We start from the raw sequence: 20,488 nt of genomic DNA, 5'->3' as shown, positions 1-20,488 counted from the left end.
CATATATGTACTTTGATAATAAATTTACTGGGAACTTTGAAGTCTGAGATGTGATTTTGCTGAAATATTTGAAACCAGGAAATTATAGGCCTGTGAATCTGACATCAGTTTTGGGAAAGTTGTTGGAACGTATTCTAAGGGACCAGATATTTTGATAGACACGGACTGATTAAGGATAGTCAGCATAGCTTTGTGCAGTAGGTCATGTCAAACCAATCTTATAGTTTTTCAAGGCTTTGTGGGAGAAACCAGAGAGTGGTAGTAGAGGATTATCTCTCTGACTGGAGACTTGTGACTAGTGGTGTACCACAGGGATCAGTGCTGGTTCTTTGTTGTTCCTCATCTATACCAACAATCTGAATGATAATGTGGTGAACTGGATCAGCATATCCTGAACATCCTCTACATAGCACCATCCAGAGACAGAGAAGCAGTTTCAGCGACAGGTTGCTATCGATGCAATGCTCCTCAGACAGGATGAAGAGGTCAATACTCCCCAATGCCATTAGGCTTTACAATTCAACCGCCAGGAGTAAGATATGTTAAAGTGCCGGGGTTGATTGTATTTAATGTATTTAAGTAAACTACTTAAGAACTTTAAAAGCTATTATTAATGCTTTTTGAGAGAGTGATTTAGAGGCATATCATATTTTTACTGAGTTAAGTATTGTATGTAATTAGTTTTGCTACAATAAGTGTATGGGACATTGGAAAAAATGTTGAATTTCCCCATGGGGATGAATAAAGTATCTATCTATCTATCTATATTTGTGGATGATACCAAAATTGGGGGTGTAGTGGACAGTGAGAAAAGGCTGTCATGGCTTGCAGAGGGATCTGCATCAGCTGGAGGAATGGGTGAAAATAGCAGATAGAATTTAATGCAGACAAATGAGGAGGTTTTGCACTTCGGTAGAACCAGCCAGGGTAGGTTCTACATAGTGAACAGTAGGGCATTGAGGAGTGTGGTAGAACAAAGGGATCTGGGAATACAGGTCCATAATTTGTTGAAAGTGGTGTCACAGGTAGATAGGGTCATAAAGAAAGCTTTTGGCACATTGACCTTCATAGATCAATGTATTAGGAACAGAAGATGGGATGTTATGTTGAAGTTGTATAAGATCTTGGTGAGGCCAAATTTGGAGTATTGTGTGCAGTTTTGGTCACATATCTGCAGGAAAGATGCAAAGAAGCTTGAAAGAGTGGAGAGAAGATGTATGATCTTGTTGAGTCTGGAGGACCTGCGTATTAAAATAGGTTAGGACTGTATTCTTTAGAACATAGAGACTGAGATTTGATAAAGGTGTACAAGATTATGAGGGGTAAGGATAGTGTAAGTGCAAGCAGGCTTTTTCTACTGAGATTGGGTGAGACTACAACCAGATCATGTCTGAAGGGATAAAAGTTTAAGGGGACCATGAGCTGTCAGAAGTTTGGATAGGTACATGGAGGGCTGTGGTCCCAGTGCAGGTCATTGGGAGTCGGCAGTTTCAGTGTAGATTAGATGAGACAGAGGGCGTGTTTCTGTGATGTACTTCTCCATGACTCTACATAGATACATTAAGAAAGCTCTGGTCAGACCACCGAACATTTCTTCCAGTCCCATTCCCCACACTTCAGGGTGGACAAGCATGTTACTCAGAGAATGGAACTTGTGACAATGAGTGGACTCATTGTTACATTGGAAAATCTGCACGATTGCCTTCACAGGTTGGGGAGGGATCTTTGCAGAACAAAGCTATATAGACTGTTCGGTTGGATATTAACTGATTATGGAATGGTTAGAGCCAGCCAGCCAGCCCATTGTGTCGCCAGCTCCTGGGTAACTCTGCCTCCACCCCCATCATGGCCCTCTTTCTGTAGACTTGCATGTTTTATTTCTTCACATATTTACCTAACTCCATCTTGAAGATTGTAATTGAATCTGCACCCATCGCATTAGCCAGCAGTGAATTCCAGATTCTAACCACAACATCATGGCCAATTGTCAAGAGGACAGAAGGCATCTTCAGAGGTGTATATAGATGCAAGACCACAGCTGCTGGAATCTGGAGCAGTCCACATTAAAAGTCTCAACCTTCCCTCCGTAGGAACTGCCTACCCTGCGGAGTTTCTCTAGAAACTTGTGTTTTTTAAAAAAGCAGAGATAGAGAAAGATTAAGCACCATGACTCAGGGTACAGGATTTTAGGGGGAAAGTTAACCTTAGTGCATAGGAGACTGAACATCACAGAGGTATATAAAATTATGAGGGATGGAGGGGTAAGCAATCTTTTTGCCCCAGAAATGGGGAAATCAAAAACAAGACATATAGAGAAGAAAGGCTTAATAAGAACGTGAGGAGCAACCTTCTTTCATAGCAGGTGGTAAACAACATGGAACCAGCTGCTTTCTATAGGGGCACTATTAAGAGTATCCTGACTGGCTGTATCACTCCTGGTATGGGAACTGTACTTCCCTCAATCGCAGGTCTCTGCAGAGTGGTGCGGACAGCCCAGTGCATCTGTGGATGTGAACTTCCCACTATTCAGGACATTTACAACAACACGTGTAAAAAGGGCCCAAAGGATCATTGGGGACCAAGTCACTCCAACCACAAACTTCCAGCTGATACCATTTGAGAAACGGAAATGCAGCATTAAAGCCAGGACAAACAGGCTCCGGGACAGCTTCTTCCACCAGGTTATCGGGCTGACTAATTCACGCTGATACAATTGTATTTCTAAGCTATATTGACTGTTCTGTTGCTTATCATACTGTACATACTATTACAAATTACTATAATTTGCATATTGCACATTCAGACAGATGAAACCCAAAGATTTTTACTCATGTATGTGAAGGATGTAAGAAATAAAATCAATTCAATTCAAAAAAGTGGTTCAAACAGCTGCATGTGATGCATTTAAGGGACAGGTACATGGATGACAATAGTTTAGATATGAGCCAAGTGCCGGGAAATGGTATTAGATTAAAAATACATCTTTATCAGCATGGATATGTATGGGCCAAAGGGCTTGTTCCTGGAATTGTACAATTCTATGGCTCTTGGTGAGCAAACCTGTGCCAATTAGAGTACATTACAGGGAAAATGCAGAACTGGCAGTTTTGGCAGAAAATGGTGAGATGTGATTAATAGAAAGAGAACTAAGTATAAAGATAGAGCTTATGTGTCAGGGAACTGTGATTCCACATCTTCAGTACACTATGACAGATCATCTTATTTAAGATGGAAGCCATTTAGAAGTTTTGTTTTCTGATATCAAGCTTGGGTGGAATACCCTTTGGAAAAGGAATTGGTAGGCTTCCTGGTGCCTTGAAGAGCGAGTTGTGTGTAAAACATCAACCATTAGAGCCCAGTAAAGGCTCTTCAGCTCACAATATTGTGCTCTCCTTTTAATCTACTCCAAAATCAATCTAACCTTTTCCTCCCACTTAGCCAATTTTTCTATCATCCATGTGCCTAGCCAAGATTCTTAAAAGCCCCTACCTCTGCCAATTTTCACAAACACACCAGTAAAAAAAAAGATAACTGATAACCACCCCCCCACACATACTTTCCTCCAATCACTTTAAAGTTATGCCCCCTCATTAGTTATTTCCACCCTGGAAAAGTCTGTCTGTCTGTCCACTCAATCTATACCTCTGATCATCTTGTATACCTCTATTAAGTCACCTCTCATCCTCCTCCACTCCAGAGAGAAAACCCCCCCAGTTCATTCTCTTACATGTTCTCTAATCCATTTAGCATCTTGTTAAATCTCCTCTGCACCCTCAAAAACTTCCCAGTGGAACACCGGTGATCAACCTCTAGGCAGAATACGCTCCTTCTACCACCACCCTCTGCCTTCTACAGGAAAGCCATTTCTGAACCCGTTTCCCTGAATCCCATGACGCCTGACTTTCTGAATGAGCCTGTTCACCTAAATGAACCTTACCTAGTGCCTTAATAAAACCCATGTACACCACCTCCACTGCTTTACCTTCAATGTGCTTTATCACATCCTCAAATAATTAAGTCAGACTCACAAGACATGACCTGTCCCTCAAAGCCATGCTATCCCTAATCAGGCCATGCTTCAACAAATAATCAAAAATCCTCCAATAATTTGCTGACCACTGAAGATTTACTGGTCTATAATTCTCAGGGTTATGAGAGGTGCATATTTTCCCCACTGATTCACCAAACCATTCCCCAGAGAGACACTACACTGTTTAAATTACAATAGGCGCTGATCTATCTTTCAGACTGGTATGGACACCACTGTTCATTCCCAGCACATTAGCTAGTTGGCACTGGTCATGCATCCTGAACAGCCACCTACCTGTATTATGGGAAAGGCCACGAACTCGAGTTTGCTTTTCAATTCATCAAGATCACAGTTGATCCAACTAGTCTCACTAACTGGAATAACTATTTACCCCCTTGTTTGATCAAGAATCTAACAACTACTACCCTAAATAATATTCAGACTGCTTGTACAGTAAGCATTCAACACAATCCTCTGAGTTTCACCTCATTAGTTTTAAGCTTTATTTTTAATTCTCTTGCCATCTCAACTTTTTCTGTACATCTCTGTGAGATCAGTAAATTTAGCAACCACAGGTGCAGTGCCTCTCTCCATTATCTCTACAAAAAGGCCCCAGAACTGGTTCCCATGATAAAGCATCTCACCAATTCACAGGAGACCAATTCACACTTCATTCTGACCCTTCCTGTCACCTCCGCACTTTTACTACTTATACAACATCTAAGTGATCAATGCTAAATTATAATAAACACACAAAACTGTGGATATTTTTAAAAACTGAACTAATTTATTAACCAACAAACCACCTTTAGGTAAAGACAGGCAGAAAGAGCAATATACAAATTAAAACAGATTGTATAAAAGCTTCAATTCTTCCAAACAAACTTTAATTCATGAAACTTTTTATAAAAGTATGTTATTGACAAAACAAATCTTAAAAAGTCATCTTCTCATCTTGTAGACAGACGACCACCAATCAACTGCAATAAGCTTCCATGGGACGTTTTCAGGCCTTGCTGGCACAGACTATCGGCTTTGTTCAACTGAAAGAAAATTAGCATAAACATTCTTAATAAACGTCCATCAACAAACTTAATATCAAACCAGAGGATAAAATATAATTCATCTCCTGAAAACTATGACTGAGCCAAGAATTCAAAACCCACTATTTCAATGCCAATGATCAAATAAGATCAGGACATGAATCCTTTCAGAGCGTATTTTGGGATGGGCAAGAGAAATTAGGAATTGAAGATGCTGGCAGTCCTAGCATAACTGGAAATAACAAGTGCTCTGATCAAAAGAAAGCTGTGATCCAGTCCATTTTTAAACTTCTCCATGAAATAATACAACAGCACATTCTCCAAAGTCAAAATTACAAGCTCAAATTTCCTTCACCACACCAATGATAAATGAACACTTCCACTACTGAATTCAATGCTATACTGAGGCCCTATCCACACCTTTATGTGATGTTAAAAATCTCTAAATGGTTTTCAGCTCTCAAGCAACATTAACACAGATAATATAGCCATGATGTGTGATGCTCCTGTCCCAAGAACTGCTGCATTACTACAGGCCATTCTTACAAAAGGACTGACTGGCAATGGACAACTTGGCAGTACATGAACTATTTCAAGACACTACAGAAATTCTCATTACTCAGAAGCTTCAGATGCTGTGGAACATTACACAGCTTGTGTGATCTGAGCAAGGAGACCCCAATCTCAGGCCAACTACTCACTGTCTAGATCTATTTTACATTTCAAAGTTAATTTAATGATCACCTGGGATAATCACTCTATTGACCGTCTCTACAGTTTTCAAACGTCACTGTGAAGCCAAACTCTACCTCAACACCACCCGCCCACTGAAGACAAAATAAACCATTTAAAAAGCTGGGCCTGGCTCACATTCACCACCCACTTTCTCCATCCTGAAACAGGACAGACCTCTACCACTCTACTGTGAAGTTTAGAGATTATAGGGCAGTAGTGAGGGCTTCAATAAATGAATTGAGCTACAGGCTGGGCTGGATGACTTTCATGAAGTGTAAACGGACAGTCCCGCCGATTTAGGAATACACACTTTTTAACCTTACAGAATATAGTTATGAACCCAACAACCTAATGTCTGTTACAAGCATTAGCGCTCCCAATCCTCTTGGCATGCAGTCTGATCATACACATCTGAAAGTGTACTGAGGAAGCTATGGGAATGAGTCGTGCTGACAGTGGAAGAGAAGTCACTGCAGATGAGTCCCCAGCTACAAACACCATAAAAAGCACTTAGTGAGTGTGCCTCACACATAACCACATCGTCAAAATTGTAGCCTTGGGAAGAGTTACTGCTCTCAAACAGTTGCACAGGGCAACCAGGAGGAAGAGCTAAATTTGATGTACCAGGCAAGACTTAGCACACTGCCAAAAATTTACCCACCTAATGAAGACGCTAAAGACATGTCTCATATTACACAGAAATAGGCCCTTCAGCCTATGCTGAACCAAACAAGTCAGTGCTGCTTGTCCCACTGCCTTGATGTGAAAAAACATACAAATCTGTTGAACTTTGCCCTTATAACTTCATCAGTGCCCCAACTGTGTCCATCACAGTATATTCTTTCCCCAAAACAATTCTGCCTTACTTCCCTCAAAGCCTTACTGTTCAAGGGCGAGCAGAAAAAACTTGAAGCTTGATACGTACTGTAAGTAGAAATGTCGATTTCATCTGGCAGCTCAGCAACATTCACTTCAAATCGATCCTGTACGTCATTCAGAACCTTAGCATCGGTTTCATCGGACACAAAGGTAATGGCCAAACCCTTCGTACCAAATCTACCTGCACGTGCAACCTGCAGAGAGTTTATCAATGTTAATGCATCACCTATGAAGCCCAACATAACTTTACATTTTTAAAATACACAGAAGAGCACAAACAGAACATACCCTTAAAGATAACAAAGGCAGCAGGATCACTACATCCCCATCTCTCCCCCTGCTCCTCTATTCTCTCCTACCAACAAAGATGCTGACATCACCCAGGACACCCCAGACCCAAATTCTAAGATTCTCATGACACCAGTCTCCACTGTACACAGCACTTAACTCCTGAGAAAGAAGTTCTCAAACAGCCAGAAAGTAAAGTCACTGAGGTTTGAGAGGGGTAACAAGCTTCCATCCTTTGCCAATCCGTGTCTCATACAGCAGAATCACCATCAATAACGATACAGTCACAGATTTACTGGTCAAGTACCAATTTTTCTCCTGGCTCCCCCATAATATTGACACATCTAACACTTTTTGCTTCCAACCATGTCTTTTCACATCTTTGAAGCCAAGACAGTCATCAGGAGGATAACACAATACAAAGGGCTGGGCTATATAGAAAATAGTGCAAAATACAGTACAGAAATTTACTGTGTGGCATTCTCACCCTGTGGAGGTATGTGTCAGAGTCTTCAGGCATGTCATAATTGAAGACAATGTTCACTCGTTCTATGTCCATACCACGGCCAAACAAGTTTGTTGCCACCAAGATACGCCTCTGAAAATCCTTGAACTGCTGATATCGTGACAACCTACAAATAACAAGACAGGCAAGTGGGATGGGGATGAAGAATGGGAAGGTAAGCCTCTGAGGCATGTCGACTTCACAAATTTTAAAGCATCAGAAGAACTAAAAGATAGTTCTGAGCCACCACTCAGCGATACTGACCTCTCCTCCTGTGCCATCCCTCTATGAATGGCGATGGCTGGGAAGTTCTGTTCCACAAGCAGCTGTGCCAATGCCACACAGCGCTGGACTGACTTTACAAAGATCACCACCTGCAAGGAATACCAGCATTAAATATGCATCAAGGCTTTGAGGACTATCCTGTCCACAGTACATTACTACCAAGCTGAATGTTGAGAAGAAAGCAGATAGGCCTCAACACTATGTGCTTCCTTTATACCTGGTGGCAGCATGAGGAACAAGAACTCCTACTGAGTGACAGCTGTGCGTGTAAGAATGAGTCACTACATTTAAACTTAATCTACTTTTAACAGTAACCAGGCTTGAAGGATGCCACAATCTACTGGCTCCTGGATCAAGACCAATGGACTTCCTACCAACCAGACATTTGGTAAAAGAAAACCTCAGGTACTTAAATGAACTTTTCTCATCTTGTTGGTGAGATCATTTATCACCAGTGATGTAATAGGTATTACTTTAAATGAACTGTGCTTTCAGTGCTGAACAAACAGGCCCACACTCATTATCATGAAACTAGAGGTGATGTTAGGAAGCCTTTGCCTACACAAGACTGCAAACTGGTAATTCTCATGGGTATGGAGAAAAGAATTTCAAAAAGCAGATGTTTACAAATATTAGTTAAATCAAAATAGCGAACAGATGGATTTAAGATTACCCAACATCTCACTGCAGAAATTTTTTTTTAAAAACTGACCGATGTTCCTCTGGGTTCTTCTGTATCATTTTTCTGTCCTCTCTTTAAAATATATCAAAACTCAGTCACTGGACATCCGAGATCAGACATATAACCACCGCCTTCACCAGAATCAAATTCAAAGCCATATTAGAAAGAGGGCAATGGCCAGTTTTTGTATGCATCCTCTGAGTAAAGTAAGCTTCCAAGTCTCAGTCAGTCCAGAGAATCTCACCTGATTAAATTCCAGGACATCAAGTAAATCAAACAACTTCCGGTTCTTCTCATTGTCCTTTAGTTTAACATAATATTGTTGCAATCCGTGAAGTGTCAGCTTAGTTTCGTCGTCAACAAACACCTCCATGGGCTAAAGAGAAAAAAAACCAGAAAGATGTAACATTTCATATGCAACTTGCTCTACTTCTTGGGAGTATTTACCAACCCGACAATATTGATAATCCGAAATTATAAATGCAGGCTTCAACTAGCTACCAATATACCCCAATCTAAGTTCAATGACACTTTACTGCATCCTTTAATAAGCCAGCCCTGAAAGAATGAAATGTTAAAGCTAGCTCAGCCACAAACAATACTAATGTGCCAGCAGTGCCAGGGCTGGAATTATTAGTTCAGAAACCAAATGAGGAAAACCCAATCTACCAACTGGTAACAGATCTACAACTCCACAGCCTGGTAAACAACTAGAATTCTGTTTCTACCTGAAGGCCATTATTTTACAATGATTAGCATCCCAAGTTCAGCTACAATCTGCTTGTATCTCCTGTCCTGTACCTCAGATTTTCCACACCAGAGCCCTAAACCATGCCCCCCCATGCATTGTTGTTAAAAGCTCAAATGTTCATTGCAGTGTGCCAACAATGTAAACAGTGTACTTACAGCACAGCTTTTACCAAAATAGGCGAACTTTATGCACTCAAGTCATCTTCATGAAAATATTCCCAGGTACTGCCAACCCAACAGCTACACTTGCAGCTGCAGTAGATGCCCACCCATATGATCTCCTCCCATATACCTACTGCCTTTATAAGAACAATAAGTATAATAGGGGCTGTTAAAAGCAACAAGGGAGAAAGTTCAAGCATTTTTCCCAAATCCTCCTAGCAACAAAATTGATGCCAAAGGATTGGAGCACTGCTAATGTCACATCACTTTTTAATTTAAAAAAGGGGGGGGGGGGGGGAAGGGGCAAGTCTTCATTTTGATAGTACAGATTAAAGGCCTTGACCAGAATATTAGCTGTCCCTTTCCCTCCCTAGATGCTGCCTTACCTGTCGAGTTCCTCCAGCATTTTGACACACAAAATGCTGGAGGAACTCAGCAAGCCATGCAGCATCCAGGAATGAAAATAAACAGCTAAGACCCTTCATCAGGACTGGAAAACTAGGTCAGTCAGCGTGGGTATGTCAAGGTAAGGTCAGAGGGAGCCAACTTTTAAATGATAAAGGGGGCCAATGAGGGCAGCATGTCTAATATTGATTATGGATGATCATTAGGCTTCTGATAAGACCCTGACAGCCTGCTCAGAAAAGTGAAAGCCATTATGACACAAGGGAGAATGGCACCTGATCCAATATGGTTCAAGGATATATGTCGGCAGGTGTTTCTGTGAAATGAAAGGTAATACTCATGGGCTCTGATTTTTATTATGCACTTTAATAATCATTTGGACTTATCAATGTATGTGACACATGATAAAGTGTACTTATATTAGAAATGGCTGTGTTTAAGTGAGATGGAATGTTTTAGAACTGAAGGTCTGGAAGTTGGGCTGACAAATGGCTAATAGAAATCAATTGACTGAAGTGGGAAATATTACACCCGAGGCACTGCATAAAGGAAGATATAATAATTGGCAGCACACAGTGGGACTTGGATCAGGGAGGGGAGAAGTTAAGAATGCTGCTTGCAACCTTCTAAAGCATTTGTAAATGTACAGTTACAAGATTTGTATCAATCTCTAACACTACACCAACACAAAAATAAAGCCCAACTTCTCAAAACAGACCACAAACCTACTTCCAGCCACAGGTGCAAACTTGGAACGAGAAATAAGACTGCTCAATGCTAAGCTCACTGAAATTCGTAGTTACACAGCACAGAAAAAGGCCTAACTCACTCATCTTCCCAAGATACCCACCTATATTGCCTTCTAGACCTTTTCTATTTTGTGTCTCTATCCACTTCTACCAAATCCCATCAGCTCAGTCCTTGTACCAACCACCCACTGAGTGGAAAAAGTTGCCACTCGATTCCACTTTAAATCTTTCCTCTCGCTTTAAACCTATGCCCTCAAATTTTAGACACCCTTACCCTGGAATAAAGGCTGTGGCTATCTACCCTCAACTATACCCTTCATAATTTTATAAACTTCTAGACAGTGACTCCTCAGCCACCAATCCACCAGGGAAATCATTCCTAATCTATCCAATCACTTTTTAACTCAACCCTCCAGCCCTGGCTAGATTCTTGTGAATCTTTTCTGCATCCTTAAGTCACACCCTACCTACTGTGTGGCAATCTGAACTGCATACAATGCTCCAAGTTTGGCCTCATCAATGATTTGTACAACTGCATCACGTCTCAGCTTCTATATTCAATTCCTTAGCCAACAAGAACAAGGATTATCATATACCTCTCCACCACTCAATCTATCTGTGCTGCCACTTTCAGGGAACTATGCACTTGCATTCTAATGTCTCCCTGTTTAATAGCACTTCCAAAGTCCCACCGCTTTCCATGTATTCCCTGAATTGGTTTAACTTGCCAAATAACACACTTAACATTCCACTGCCCACGTTCTCAGTTGATCTAGTCGATACCTTAGTCAACTTCCTCACCACCCACACCACTTGCTTTCTCTTCTAAATTATCAATGTAGATGAACGTTAATGATTTAGAACATCAAAGGCCTTGATGAAATCCTCAAACACCCACCACACTGCCTCCATCTAATTACTTGATCACTAAAAACTGTCAATTTTATCACACAGTCTTCCACAAAAAAAATCCAGCTAGAATTCCAAATAACCATGCAAGGAACAGTCCACTCGCAAATTTAAAATTTTCAACTCACTGGAGGATGAGTCTATAGTTCACTTAAGTCAGGGATGGCCAACCTATGGCGCATGCGTCAAAAGTGGTGCACTGGATGATTAGAAGTGGCGCATTGCACCCAGTGATAATAATAAAAAATGTAAGCCTACTCATGCAAAAAGTATTAACCAAAAACCGATTTGTGGAAAAAAAAATCTATAACAGGAATTCAAGTAGCTTAGTGCTAGAAATGGGTTTTACTGAGAATACATCTAAAACTTAGCATTATTTTTGGCGATTTTATTATTTCGTGCACATCTTTTGGCAAATGTTATCTTCTTTCACATTTAATGTAAAAGGTTGGCCACCCCTGACTTAAGCACTATGGATAGAAAGGTTTGAACATTAAAACCTATTTCACAATTAAACTAGTACCAACCAAATGTTTGATATATAATCTGGCAAAGCCTTCAAGTTACGCACAAAGTCACTAGAACTTCCCAATGACAAAAGACACACCCCATAAGTGGCATGAATTTCAAAATGCTGGCATAGGTCCCTGTAATGTGGAACCATGAATTTTAATCTCAAGCCATCTGCCTCTAGATGAAAAATATATACATGCACATCATTTAAACTGCCAGCAAAAAGAACCTCACCCTCCCAAATACTGACTCCATTTCCAGACAAACTACTCATACCAGGGCTCCCCGTGCTATGAGGTTGCTGGTATCATGAGTCAAATCACCAACACCCATCATAAGGAACCATCCATGAGTTGTCATTCCTTTCCACCCACCTTCCCCTTTTAAAGCTGGAACTACTGATTTAGTGTAGCATTGTTTGGTACTTGCGGTAAGTGCAAATCTGAGAGTGTAAGCCTATATGCAAATGCTATCTACATCCTTTCAGTGGACTTCAACTAAAACCGGAGATACAATAGAATGACCAAGTTAAAACGAAGCAAAGCACAAGCACATGAATAGTAATAGCCAACTGAAAAAGACTACATCCAATATGCTGTAACCGGCTGTAAGGAGGCATCATATCACTGCTGTTCATAAATTGTGTAGTAATTAAGATCTTACTATTACACACTACACACCATAAAATCATTCAGCTTACTCGTGATGAGTGGCCATGGACATTTGCTTTACATGAAACAGCTCCAGCAGCAGTAAATTCAGGTAAAAACACGATATAGGCAGATACCAAAGAAACAGATCTCTTACTGAAAAACTAAAATGCAAACAGAATGAAATGCAGTAAAAAGCTATGAAGGTCATGCAGACCATGACAGGTGGACTACAGAGGACAGTCGCAAGGCAACCTGACAAACACAGAAGGGAACAAATCTAGCAAGCTGTTGTGATGAAATGCATTAAGTTGGCAGAAAGGAACTCTGAAAAGCAGATAAATATTTGGGAAAGGGGAAAAATGGAGGTGTAAGCCAAATTTTCTTCATTAATTTTACACCAAACTTCTCAAACCAGCTTGTCTTCTTAACATGTGAGATCAAAGATGGCCATTTTCAACAGAAGTAGAAGATGGATAAATCATGAAACCGGATTTATGGATAAGCCCTCCCAGCCACACTGCACAGCAACCCACCAATTTAACCCTAGCGTAACTATAGGACAATTCACCATGACCAATTAACCTACCAACTGGTACATCTTTGGACTATGGGTGGAAACCAGAGCACCCGGAGGAAACCCATGCAGTCATGGGAAGAACTCATTACAGGCAGTGTTGGGAAATGAAACCGATTGCATTGTATTGTAAGGCACTGTGCTAATCATGTTATCACGCCGTCCTGTTAAAAATAACAATTCCAAAATCCATCATAGCGGTTGGAAGAATTTCATTCTTTTGTGCTTAGATACAAAACTAATCAATTTACTGTACAATATCCAGTCTTTGGTTTGACAAAAAATTATCTTTTTGTGCACTATCCTCTGGATTTCTTTACAACAAAACCAATTTGGCACCAAGTAATGGGCATAAAAGTGCTGGTCAAATCAAGATAGAATACACTGGGTTCACAAAAATCTTTAGCTTTAACCACAAGTACCAAACAACCCACATTCAACTCATGGAAAACTGAATTCCAAAATCCCACTTTATATGTAGCATGCTGTCACAATACCACATTCCAAATGTAAAGCCCACTGGCCAATCAGCCATTCAAGGCACATGACATAATTAAGCTGCTTTATGGTTTTAAAATCTGCTTTCTTTGATTGCAGGAGTCTGCAATTATGCCAACAGTCACCTCATTACAGTGTGTTGCATACAAACCATTCCACATTAAGAAATGGAACTTTGTAAAGCTGTGTTGAAGGTGGTGGAGTCCTCTTGCAGCCATCCTTGACCGTTGCAGGTCTCAAGGTCAGCAGCACAATGGATGAACCAGTCCATTGGATAGATAACATGATTAACCACCAGTGGCTACGGTTTGCGCTGGCCACAATCGCACCCTAGCGATAAAGGAATATCTTCTTCCATTCGACGACGGCAGGTATCACTTCTGAAGATACTAAAATTACATCTCTCTTCAGAATATATAAAACCAGGGCATTGCCCAACTTTTTTTTTAAAAACTGCTTCACCCCAAATATGCCGGTCTTCTGGAGGTTGTAGATTAACAGGATATTGCTACAGCACTAAACTAGAACTTGTGACCAAGGGCACAATCTTCCATACAATGCAACTAACTGCTGACTGAGTGGTGTGAGAATGGCTGTGATGGAACACCTTTCAACTGCACTATCGCTTGGTGATTTTTATCAGGAAGAATGAGCTAACATGATGGCTTCACTGTCTGCACCCGAAACCGTTGATCTTCCGGAAATCGCAACTAACTTCTGTGGAAATTGTGGGAAGCCTGCATAACTAAACTTGGCTGAATATAACTCTACTAGTTATTAACAGACTGAAATATGGCCGAGTCTGTCACAAAAACATGCTTTTGATCTCTCCCACCATGAGCATTTCTGGAGATACATGGGCATAAGCTTGAGGCCCCTTAGCCTAAACTGTACTATCTACAGCTAGTTGGTGAAAACGAAATCTTGAAAAGGGTACAACTGTGTGGCGTTGAACTTCAAGGAGGAGCACCGTGCCGTTCCATTCCATTCCAGATTAGGCCTTGCTTGACTCTTAGGAATACAAGCAACTTTGCTGGTGGCTCATCAAAAACTTGAGGGTAGTGGTAAGAAAGATGAATAATTACATCCTGCATGAACTTGCGGCAGACGGGACGGATCTCCTTGCTTAGGGTGGCGCTGAACATCATAACCTGCTTTTCATGAGGAGTTAGACGGAAAATATCCTGGACATCTCTACGCATGTCTGTAAACAAACAAGAGCAACAATGTCAATGCCTGCAACGCAATGTTCCTACAGCAAAACTAAGAACACCATTAATCAGTCAATCTGTATATTAATGGAAGCTTCAGGCAAGAATTTCTTACATTCAATCTACATAAACATACAAGTTAATCCATGATTGATTTGGACAAAGTAAAATAAAAATGCCTTAATTCTGAAGTTCCAATCTCAGCAGATTTCTGACTAAGGCCATGCATGTAGAATCTGAATTAGGGGCAGACAGGCAAAGGTAGGTGCTATTTCTCTGGGATCCCAGTCTGGTGAATCTCTTTTGGTTTGTATGTTCTGCTTTAAGGGGACAAAAACTATACACTACTCGAGGTGCAGCCTCACCAAGATCCTGTACAATGATCACAAAATATTTCTATTCTCCAATCCCTATTCTGTTAAGGCCAAAATACCACAACTTCACTCATTTGCAGTTTCTCTCCATTTAGATAATAATCCACCCACTGTTTCCTCTTGCCAAAGTACATGACACTTGTCCATATCCTATCCAAACTCTATCTACAGTTTTCGTCCAATAATTCAGTCTATGTACAACATCTTGTTACCCTCTGGGTTATTAATGTGAACTGAAATCAGTTAATGGCCAAGAACTGATTCCTAAAGCACGCCACTGAAAAAGTCCTATTTATTACAACTGACAAGCAGTTTATATCCATGCTAAGCTGTTTCTGCTATGGGGAGAAACTGATACACATAAAACTAGAAGTACCTGTAAGCTGTACAAAAGCTGAGGTCAGATTTAGCGCAAACTGCACAGATGGAGAGGGGATCTGAAAGGAACAATTTTCACCTACAGAATGGCAAGTACCTGAAATACACTGCCTAATGGAGTACAGAAGCAGAGTCTCTGACAGCCTTTAGGCTATGTCTAAGGACAGTAGGCTGGAAGATGCAATTATGAATGGGTGCCAATAGTGGGCTGAGCAGACTGTTTCCAGGTTCCATGACTCCTATGCCCTCTTCTGATACCATGGGCTCTTGAGTAACATTAACAGCTTTTAATGTGGCACCTTGTCAAATATCTTTTGGAAATCTTTTGACTGTGTGTCTACCAACACAATCACACCTTCAAAGAATTCAAACTACCATTTGATTATATCCAAATTTGCTGATGATTTCTCCTTTATTGACTCTGAATTTGAAAATCCTGGGGTGAAAGAAGCTTCCCTCAGTTCCAGAGTTGCACCATATCCTGAGATCATGAATGACAGATTCTAAAGCCAAAAAAATGCCTTTCAAAAATCAGTAAGACTAATTTAAAAAAAAACACCATTTCATAATCTGCATCCATTCCCACTGCATACAACATTCCAGGAATCACTTCATATCAACATACTTATTGAAGTTTTTAAAACATCTACCCTTGTATATTACTTCACTTGTCAGACTGACCACTCTTCCTAGTTACAATAACATGGCCCCTCCAGTTAAAATTATGTAATGCTCCCAGGAGTGTTCCATTCCTGAAGAGAAATCATTTTTAAATAGAGAACAGGAGTAGGTCATTGCCTATACATTGTCCTTATTAATCCAAACCTAATCAACCTCAGCTGTTTCCCCAATAAATCTTAAACTAATACTTTCACTTAAATAAAGTATGTACAATAATTTTCCTAAGCAAGTAATTCTTGAATCCTACTACTTATAGACTCAAGTGGATCTTCCAAGAAGACGATGACAAAAGGAAATGGGTAAACTAATGGGATATTTATACATATAACATTACATGCTATCATCTTGGTTATATAAAATATGGAATGTATTCTAGAAAAAAAACATTGTCCATTTTCAATCATGATTAAACAGCAGAAATAGACTTTTATTATCTGAGAAAATGTCAACTTGTTGCTAATAAGAAAACTTTATTTAACATTTATCTCAGGCAAAAAAAAAATTTCACTAACCAAGTTGCTCCAACATCTTATCACACTCATCTAATACAAAGTGCTTGACGTATTTCAAACTGAGCGATTTACTACGCGTGAGGGCTAGGATTCGTCCTGGTGTTCCTACAACAATATGAGGACAATTCTTTTTCAAGATGTCTTCATCCTTTTTGATTGACAAGCCTCCAAAAAATACAGCTGCCTGTTAAAAGAAGCAGAAAGTTACCATTCAGAGGAAAAAATTGCAAAATCACCAAGCTAGTTGTCAAAAGAAAAAAAGCATTGCTCCAATAAGCGACAAGACAGACTGTGACTTCTAAATCTGTGAAGGTTGTCGCTATAAGTACATTCAAGACAAAGTACAAGAGATTCTTTAATATTAATTAGAATGGACTTCACACCAGGAAGTTTCACTTATGAGGAGACTGGACTTGAAGGGAGAAGCACAACAGTTTAAACTTGGTAGGCTTCAGGAATTTCAGCTAAGTTTCACTTACCAGGATCCCTAAGAGAAGCACATTTGAAAATGGCCCATAATTGGTTTGGGAGGATATGGTATGCTCCTCTTCCAGTAGATGGGAAACTAGGGACGAGGGAAATCATGTCCCTAATGACTATACCTGAGAAGTGCATTTGGCTGCAACTCCTTACAGATATCAAGATGAAAATCAAGCTACATTCCGGTGGTCAGCAGGTTGGTAGACAGTTACAGGGAGGCGGTCACATATAGGTTTCAGGATGCAAGCATCCAGGAAGCTTTTTCAGCCAGTACTCTTATCAGCAGTAGTACAGGACTTAATGCTATTAAATGGCAGGGGCATTAGGATACTGATATACAGGAAGACTTTGGGATGCATGTCTTCACAGACCAAGGCACTAACTGTAAGAGTTGGGATGTCATACTGCAACTATAAAGCATTGGTTTAACCACATTTAGAATATTTTGTACGATCTAGTCTTCAAAGCACACAGGACAGAAAGCAGCAATAGAGAGTGCAGAAGAGATTCACTCAGGATGTTGCTGGAATACAGGGCTGCAGTTATGAGGAAAGATTGAATAGGGCTTGCTTATTCTCAATGCAATACGAGACTGAGGGATGATCTGAGGTTTATAAAATTATGAAGCATATAGATAGGGTAAGTGGTCAGAATTATTTTCAAGGGAAGAGTCTGGCAGAGGGCTAAATCTAAGGTGAAAAAGGAGAAATTCAAAGGAACCATGAGCTGACAATTTTTCCATACAAAGAATTGGTGAATATCTGGAATGAGCCATCAGAAAAAGAAAATTACAATGTTTAAACGGCATCTAGGTAAGTATAGGAAAGACATAAAACGATACAGACCGATTGGGTATCATGGATAAGGTGAGCTGACAGGACTCTTCCCTGAGCTGCACAAACCTATATTCTCTGAACATATTGGTTGATGTGGCAGAAGGCAACTAGTTTTAGATATAGTGACCTTAGTTCAAGGTAGTTATTGGAAAGGGTAAAGATTTAAATTACTGAATGGGGGAAAGGGTGACTTCCCAGTAGCTGCTCCTAACCCAATAGACATACACGATAACAGTGAAATAAGATGAAAGTTGATGCGCTTCTGTGAGGGTGAAAGGCAAAGCCAGCAAATCCAGACAAAGTTGTGTATCAAGAGATATCTCAATTATATAAAAACAATGAGGAGCATATGGCATATTTTTTATAGATGCCCCAGAGAGCCTCACAGCCTGGTGTAGCAATTGCTCTGTCCTACACAACAAATTGCAAAATGCCACAGAAACAAGCCTCCCCTCCCTACCTACTGTTTTAGGAAGTGAACAAAACAGACCCCTCTCACCCCTGTCATTGTCTTATGCCCCTGTCCATTGTGCAGAAGATACACATAAACCTGCTGCCATAAGATTCTTCTGTGATAAAGATGGACTCTTGAATTTAAAATCTACCTCAATGTGGCCCTTACACCATATCGCTTGCCTGGACTGGATCTTTTTTGTTACTGTAACACTAAATTCCACATTCAGTTACTGTTTTTCCATTTGGACTATCTTAATGTACTTGTATCTTGAAATGATCTGCCTGGAGGGCATACAAAACAAAGTTTTCCACCGTATCTCAGTATGTGACAATAATAATCCAACACCCAAACTGAAAGCCAGACAGGAAACAGAAGTTACAGGAAATGTAGAGTCTCAAACAGGATGAAGGGAAATTCAATAGCACTTTAAGCATATTAAAGGCAGAAGATAACTGAAGAAAGAACAGAGTCCTTTAGTTGATGGGGCAACCTTTGCTTATACTAAGGACAAACACTGAGGATACAAAATTCAGAATCCAGGAGTGAATGTGGAAGTCTAGAAGACATAATTATATCAGTAATTTAAAGCTGCTACAGGCAAGGAGAAGCAGCAAATAACAAAGGCAAGGACAAACAGTGAGTTATACTATGGCTGGACTAATTATAGTATATGCAAGTTTAAAATGTTACCCAACACAGCCAATTCAAAAGCAGAAAGTATAAAAGTACAAGAAATAATCATGCAGAACATGCCTTTCTTCAGCTTGAAAAATTACTTACCCTTTTCTATTCTATTCACTCCATTCATTCCCCATCACCCCCACCCAAAATGGTTTCTAAAAGTTTCACCACAGAAGTCAAAGCAACAAGTCTAGAGATATTCATACATCACTGCATTTTTTTGAATGACTTCAGACTTGTCATTCTAGTTTTGCATATGGATTTCCCTCAGTGACCCAAGGACTACCCCTTGTGACTATATCTACTTAAAGGCATAGCTAGATTTTCTAATACATCCTCCTAATTATCACCCCTCCCGCCACATCCACTACCACAGTGAGAATTCTTCCACTAGAAGGCTCAAGCAAAGAATCAATTGAGTATTCCAATTCTGCCATCTTGTCCTTTCAACAGGTTATGCATTTAAATCTAAAACCCTCTTGTTATCTTTTACCATAAAATGTTGGGATTCATTTTTATTTAACTTGCTAGTCTTATTTTCCTTTTCAGCTCCCCAAGTTCACTGAAAATACAGCAGTAAAATAGGCCCTTTAGCCCACAATATCGTGCTAAGCTGTTGCTAAAACATTCCTTTTGGTTTAGAGTAATATCCCAACCTCTCCATTCTTTGCAAAGTGCCTATCCAAATCTCTACTGTATTTGCCTCCACTACTACTCCTGCCAGGCATCCACTACAAAACTTGCCCCACAAAGCCCCTCTCACCTATAACCCCGGGAAACAGATACTGCCTGGTCTACTAATGCTACAAAACTTACATATTGTGGCAGCCCACACACACAGGACTCGAACCGCCATCGGGAGCCACAGGCACACACGTGGTAGCACGCTTGAAACTACCCGCTCGGGGCAGACCTTCCGGGGACAGTCTGATGTAACGTCCACCCCACGGGTCACAGGGGCCCATGGAAGGTGAGATTTAAGTGCGCGATTTTGAATCAGTAAAGGCATTCTGAGTTCAGCTCTCTCTGCCTCCGTGTGTTTCCTTAGTAGTGCATTGCGCGCGACATTATCTTACAAAACTTCTATCAGACATTCCCTCAGCCTCTGCTGCTTCAATGAAAACAACCCAAGTTTATCCAACCATCCCTCATAGCACATGTCCTCTAATCCAGGCAGCATTCCAGCAAACCTCTTCTGCACCCCCTCAAAAGCCCCAC

The 20,488-nt window shown here is 40.4% G+C and overlaps 1 protein-coding gene across 2 annotated transcripts in view; it reads right to left on the bottom strand.

Annotated features, from left to right (window-relative positions):
• Positions 1-4,795: 4,795 nt before the first annotated feature.
• The window catches only part of LOC140740175 (ATP-dependent RNA helicase DDX39A), a 29,625-nt gene continuing 13,932 nt past the window's right edge, over positions 4,796-20,488 (bottom strand). For both annotated transcript variants that reach the window (XM_073069153.1, XM_073069154.1), the window contains exons 5-11: positions 16,817-17,000; positions 14,746-14,864; positions 8,692-8,823; positions 7,745-7,854; positions 7,463-7,607; positions 6,734-6,881; positions 4,796-5,073 (exon numbers count right to left, since the gene is read on the bottom strand). In XM_073069153.1, the coding sequence (XP_072925254.1) occupies positions 5,057-5,073; positions 6,734-6,881; positions 7,463-7,607; positions 7,745-7,854; positions 8,692-8,823; positions 14,746-14,864; positions 16,817-17,000 (855 nt within the window). In that variant the 3' untranslated portion in view covers positions 4,796-5,056. The remainder of the gene's footprint in view (positions 5,074-6,733; positions 6,882-7,462; positions 7,608-7,744; positions 7,855-8,691; positions 8,824-14,745; positions 14,865-16,816; positions 17,001-20,488) is intronic.

The sequence above is a fragment of the Hemitrygon akajei genome, chromosome 16 (genome assembly GCF_048418815.1).
Source record: "Hemitrygon akajei chromosome 16, sHemAka1.3, whole genome shotgun sequence".
Classification (NCBI taxonomy): Eukaryota; Metazoa; Chordata; class Chondrichthyes; order Myliobatiformes; family Dasyatidae; genus Hemitrygon; species Hemitrygon akajei.
The sequence above is the reverse complement of the archived record's forward strand: the minus strand, read 5'-3'. Positions and strand labels throughout refer to the sequence as shown.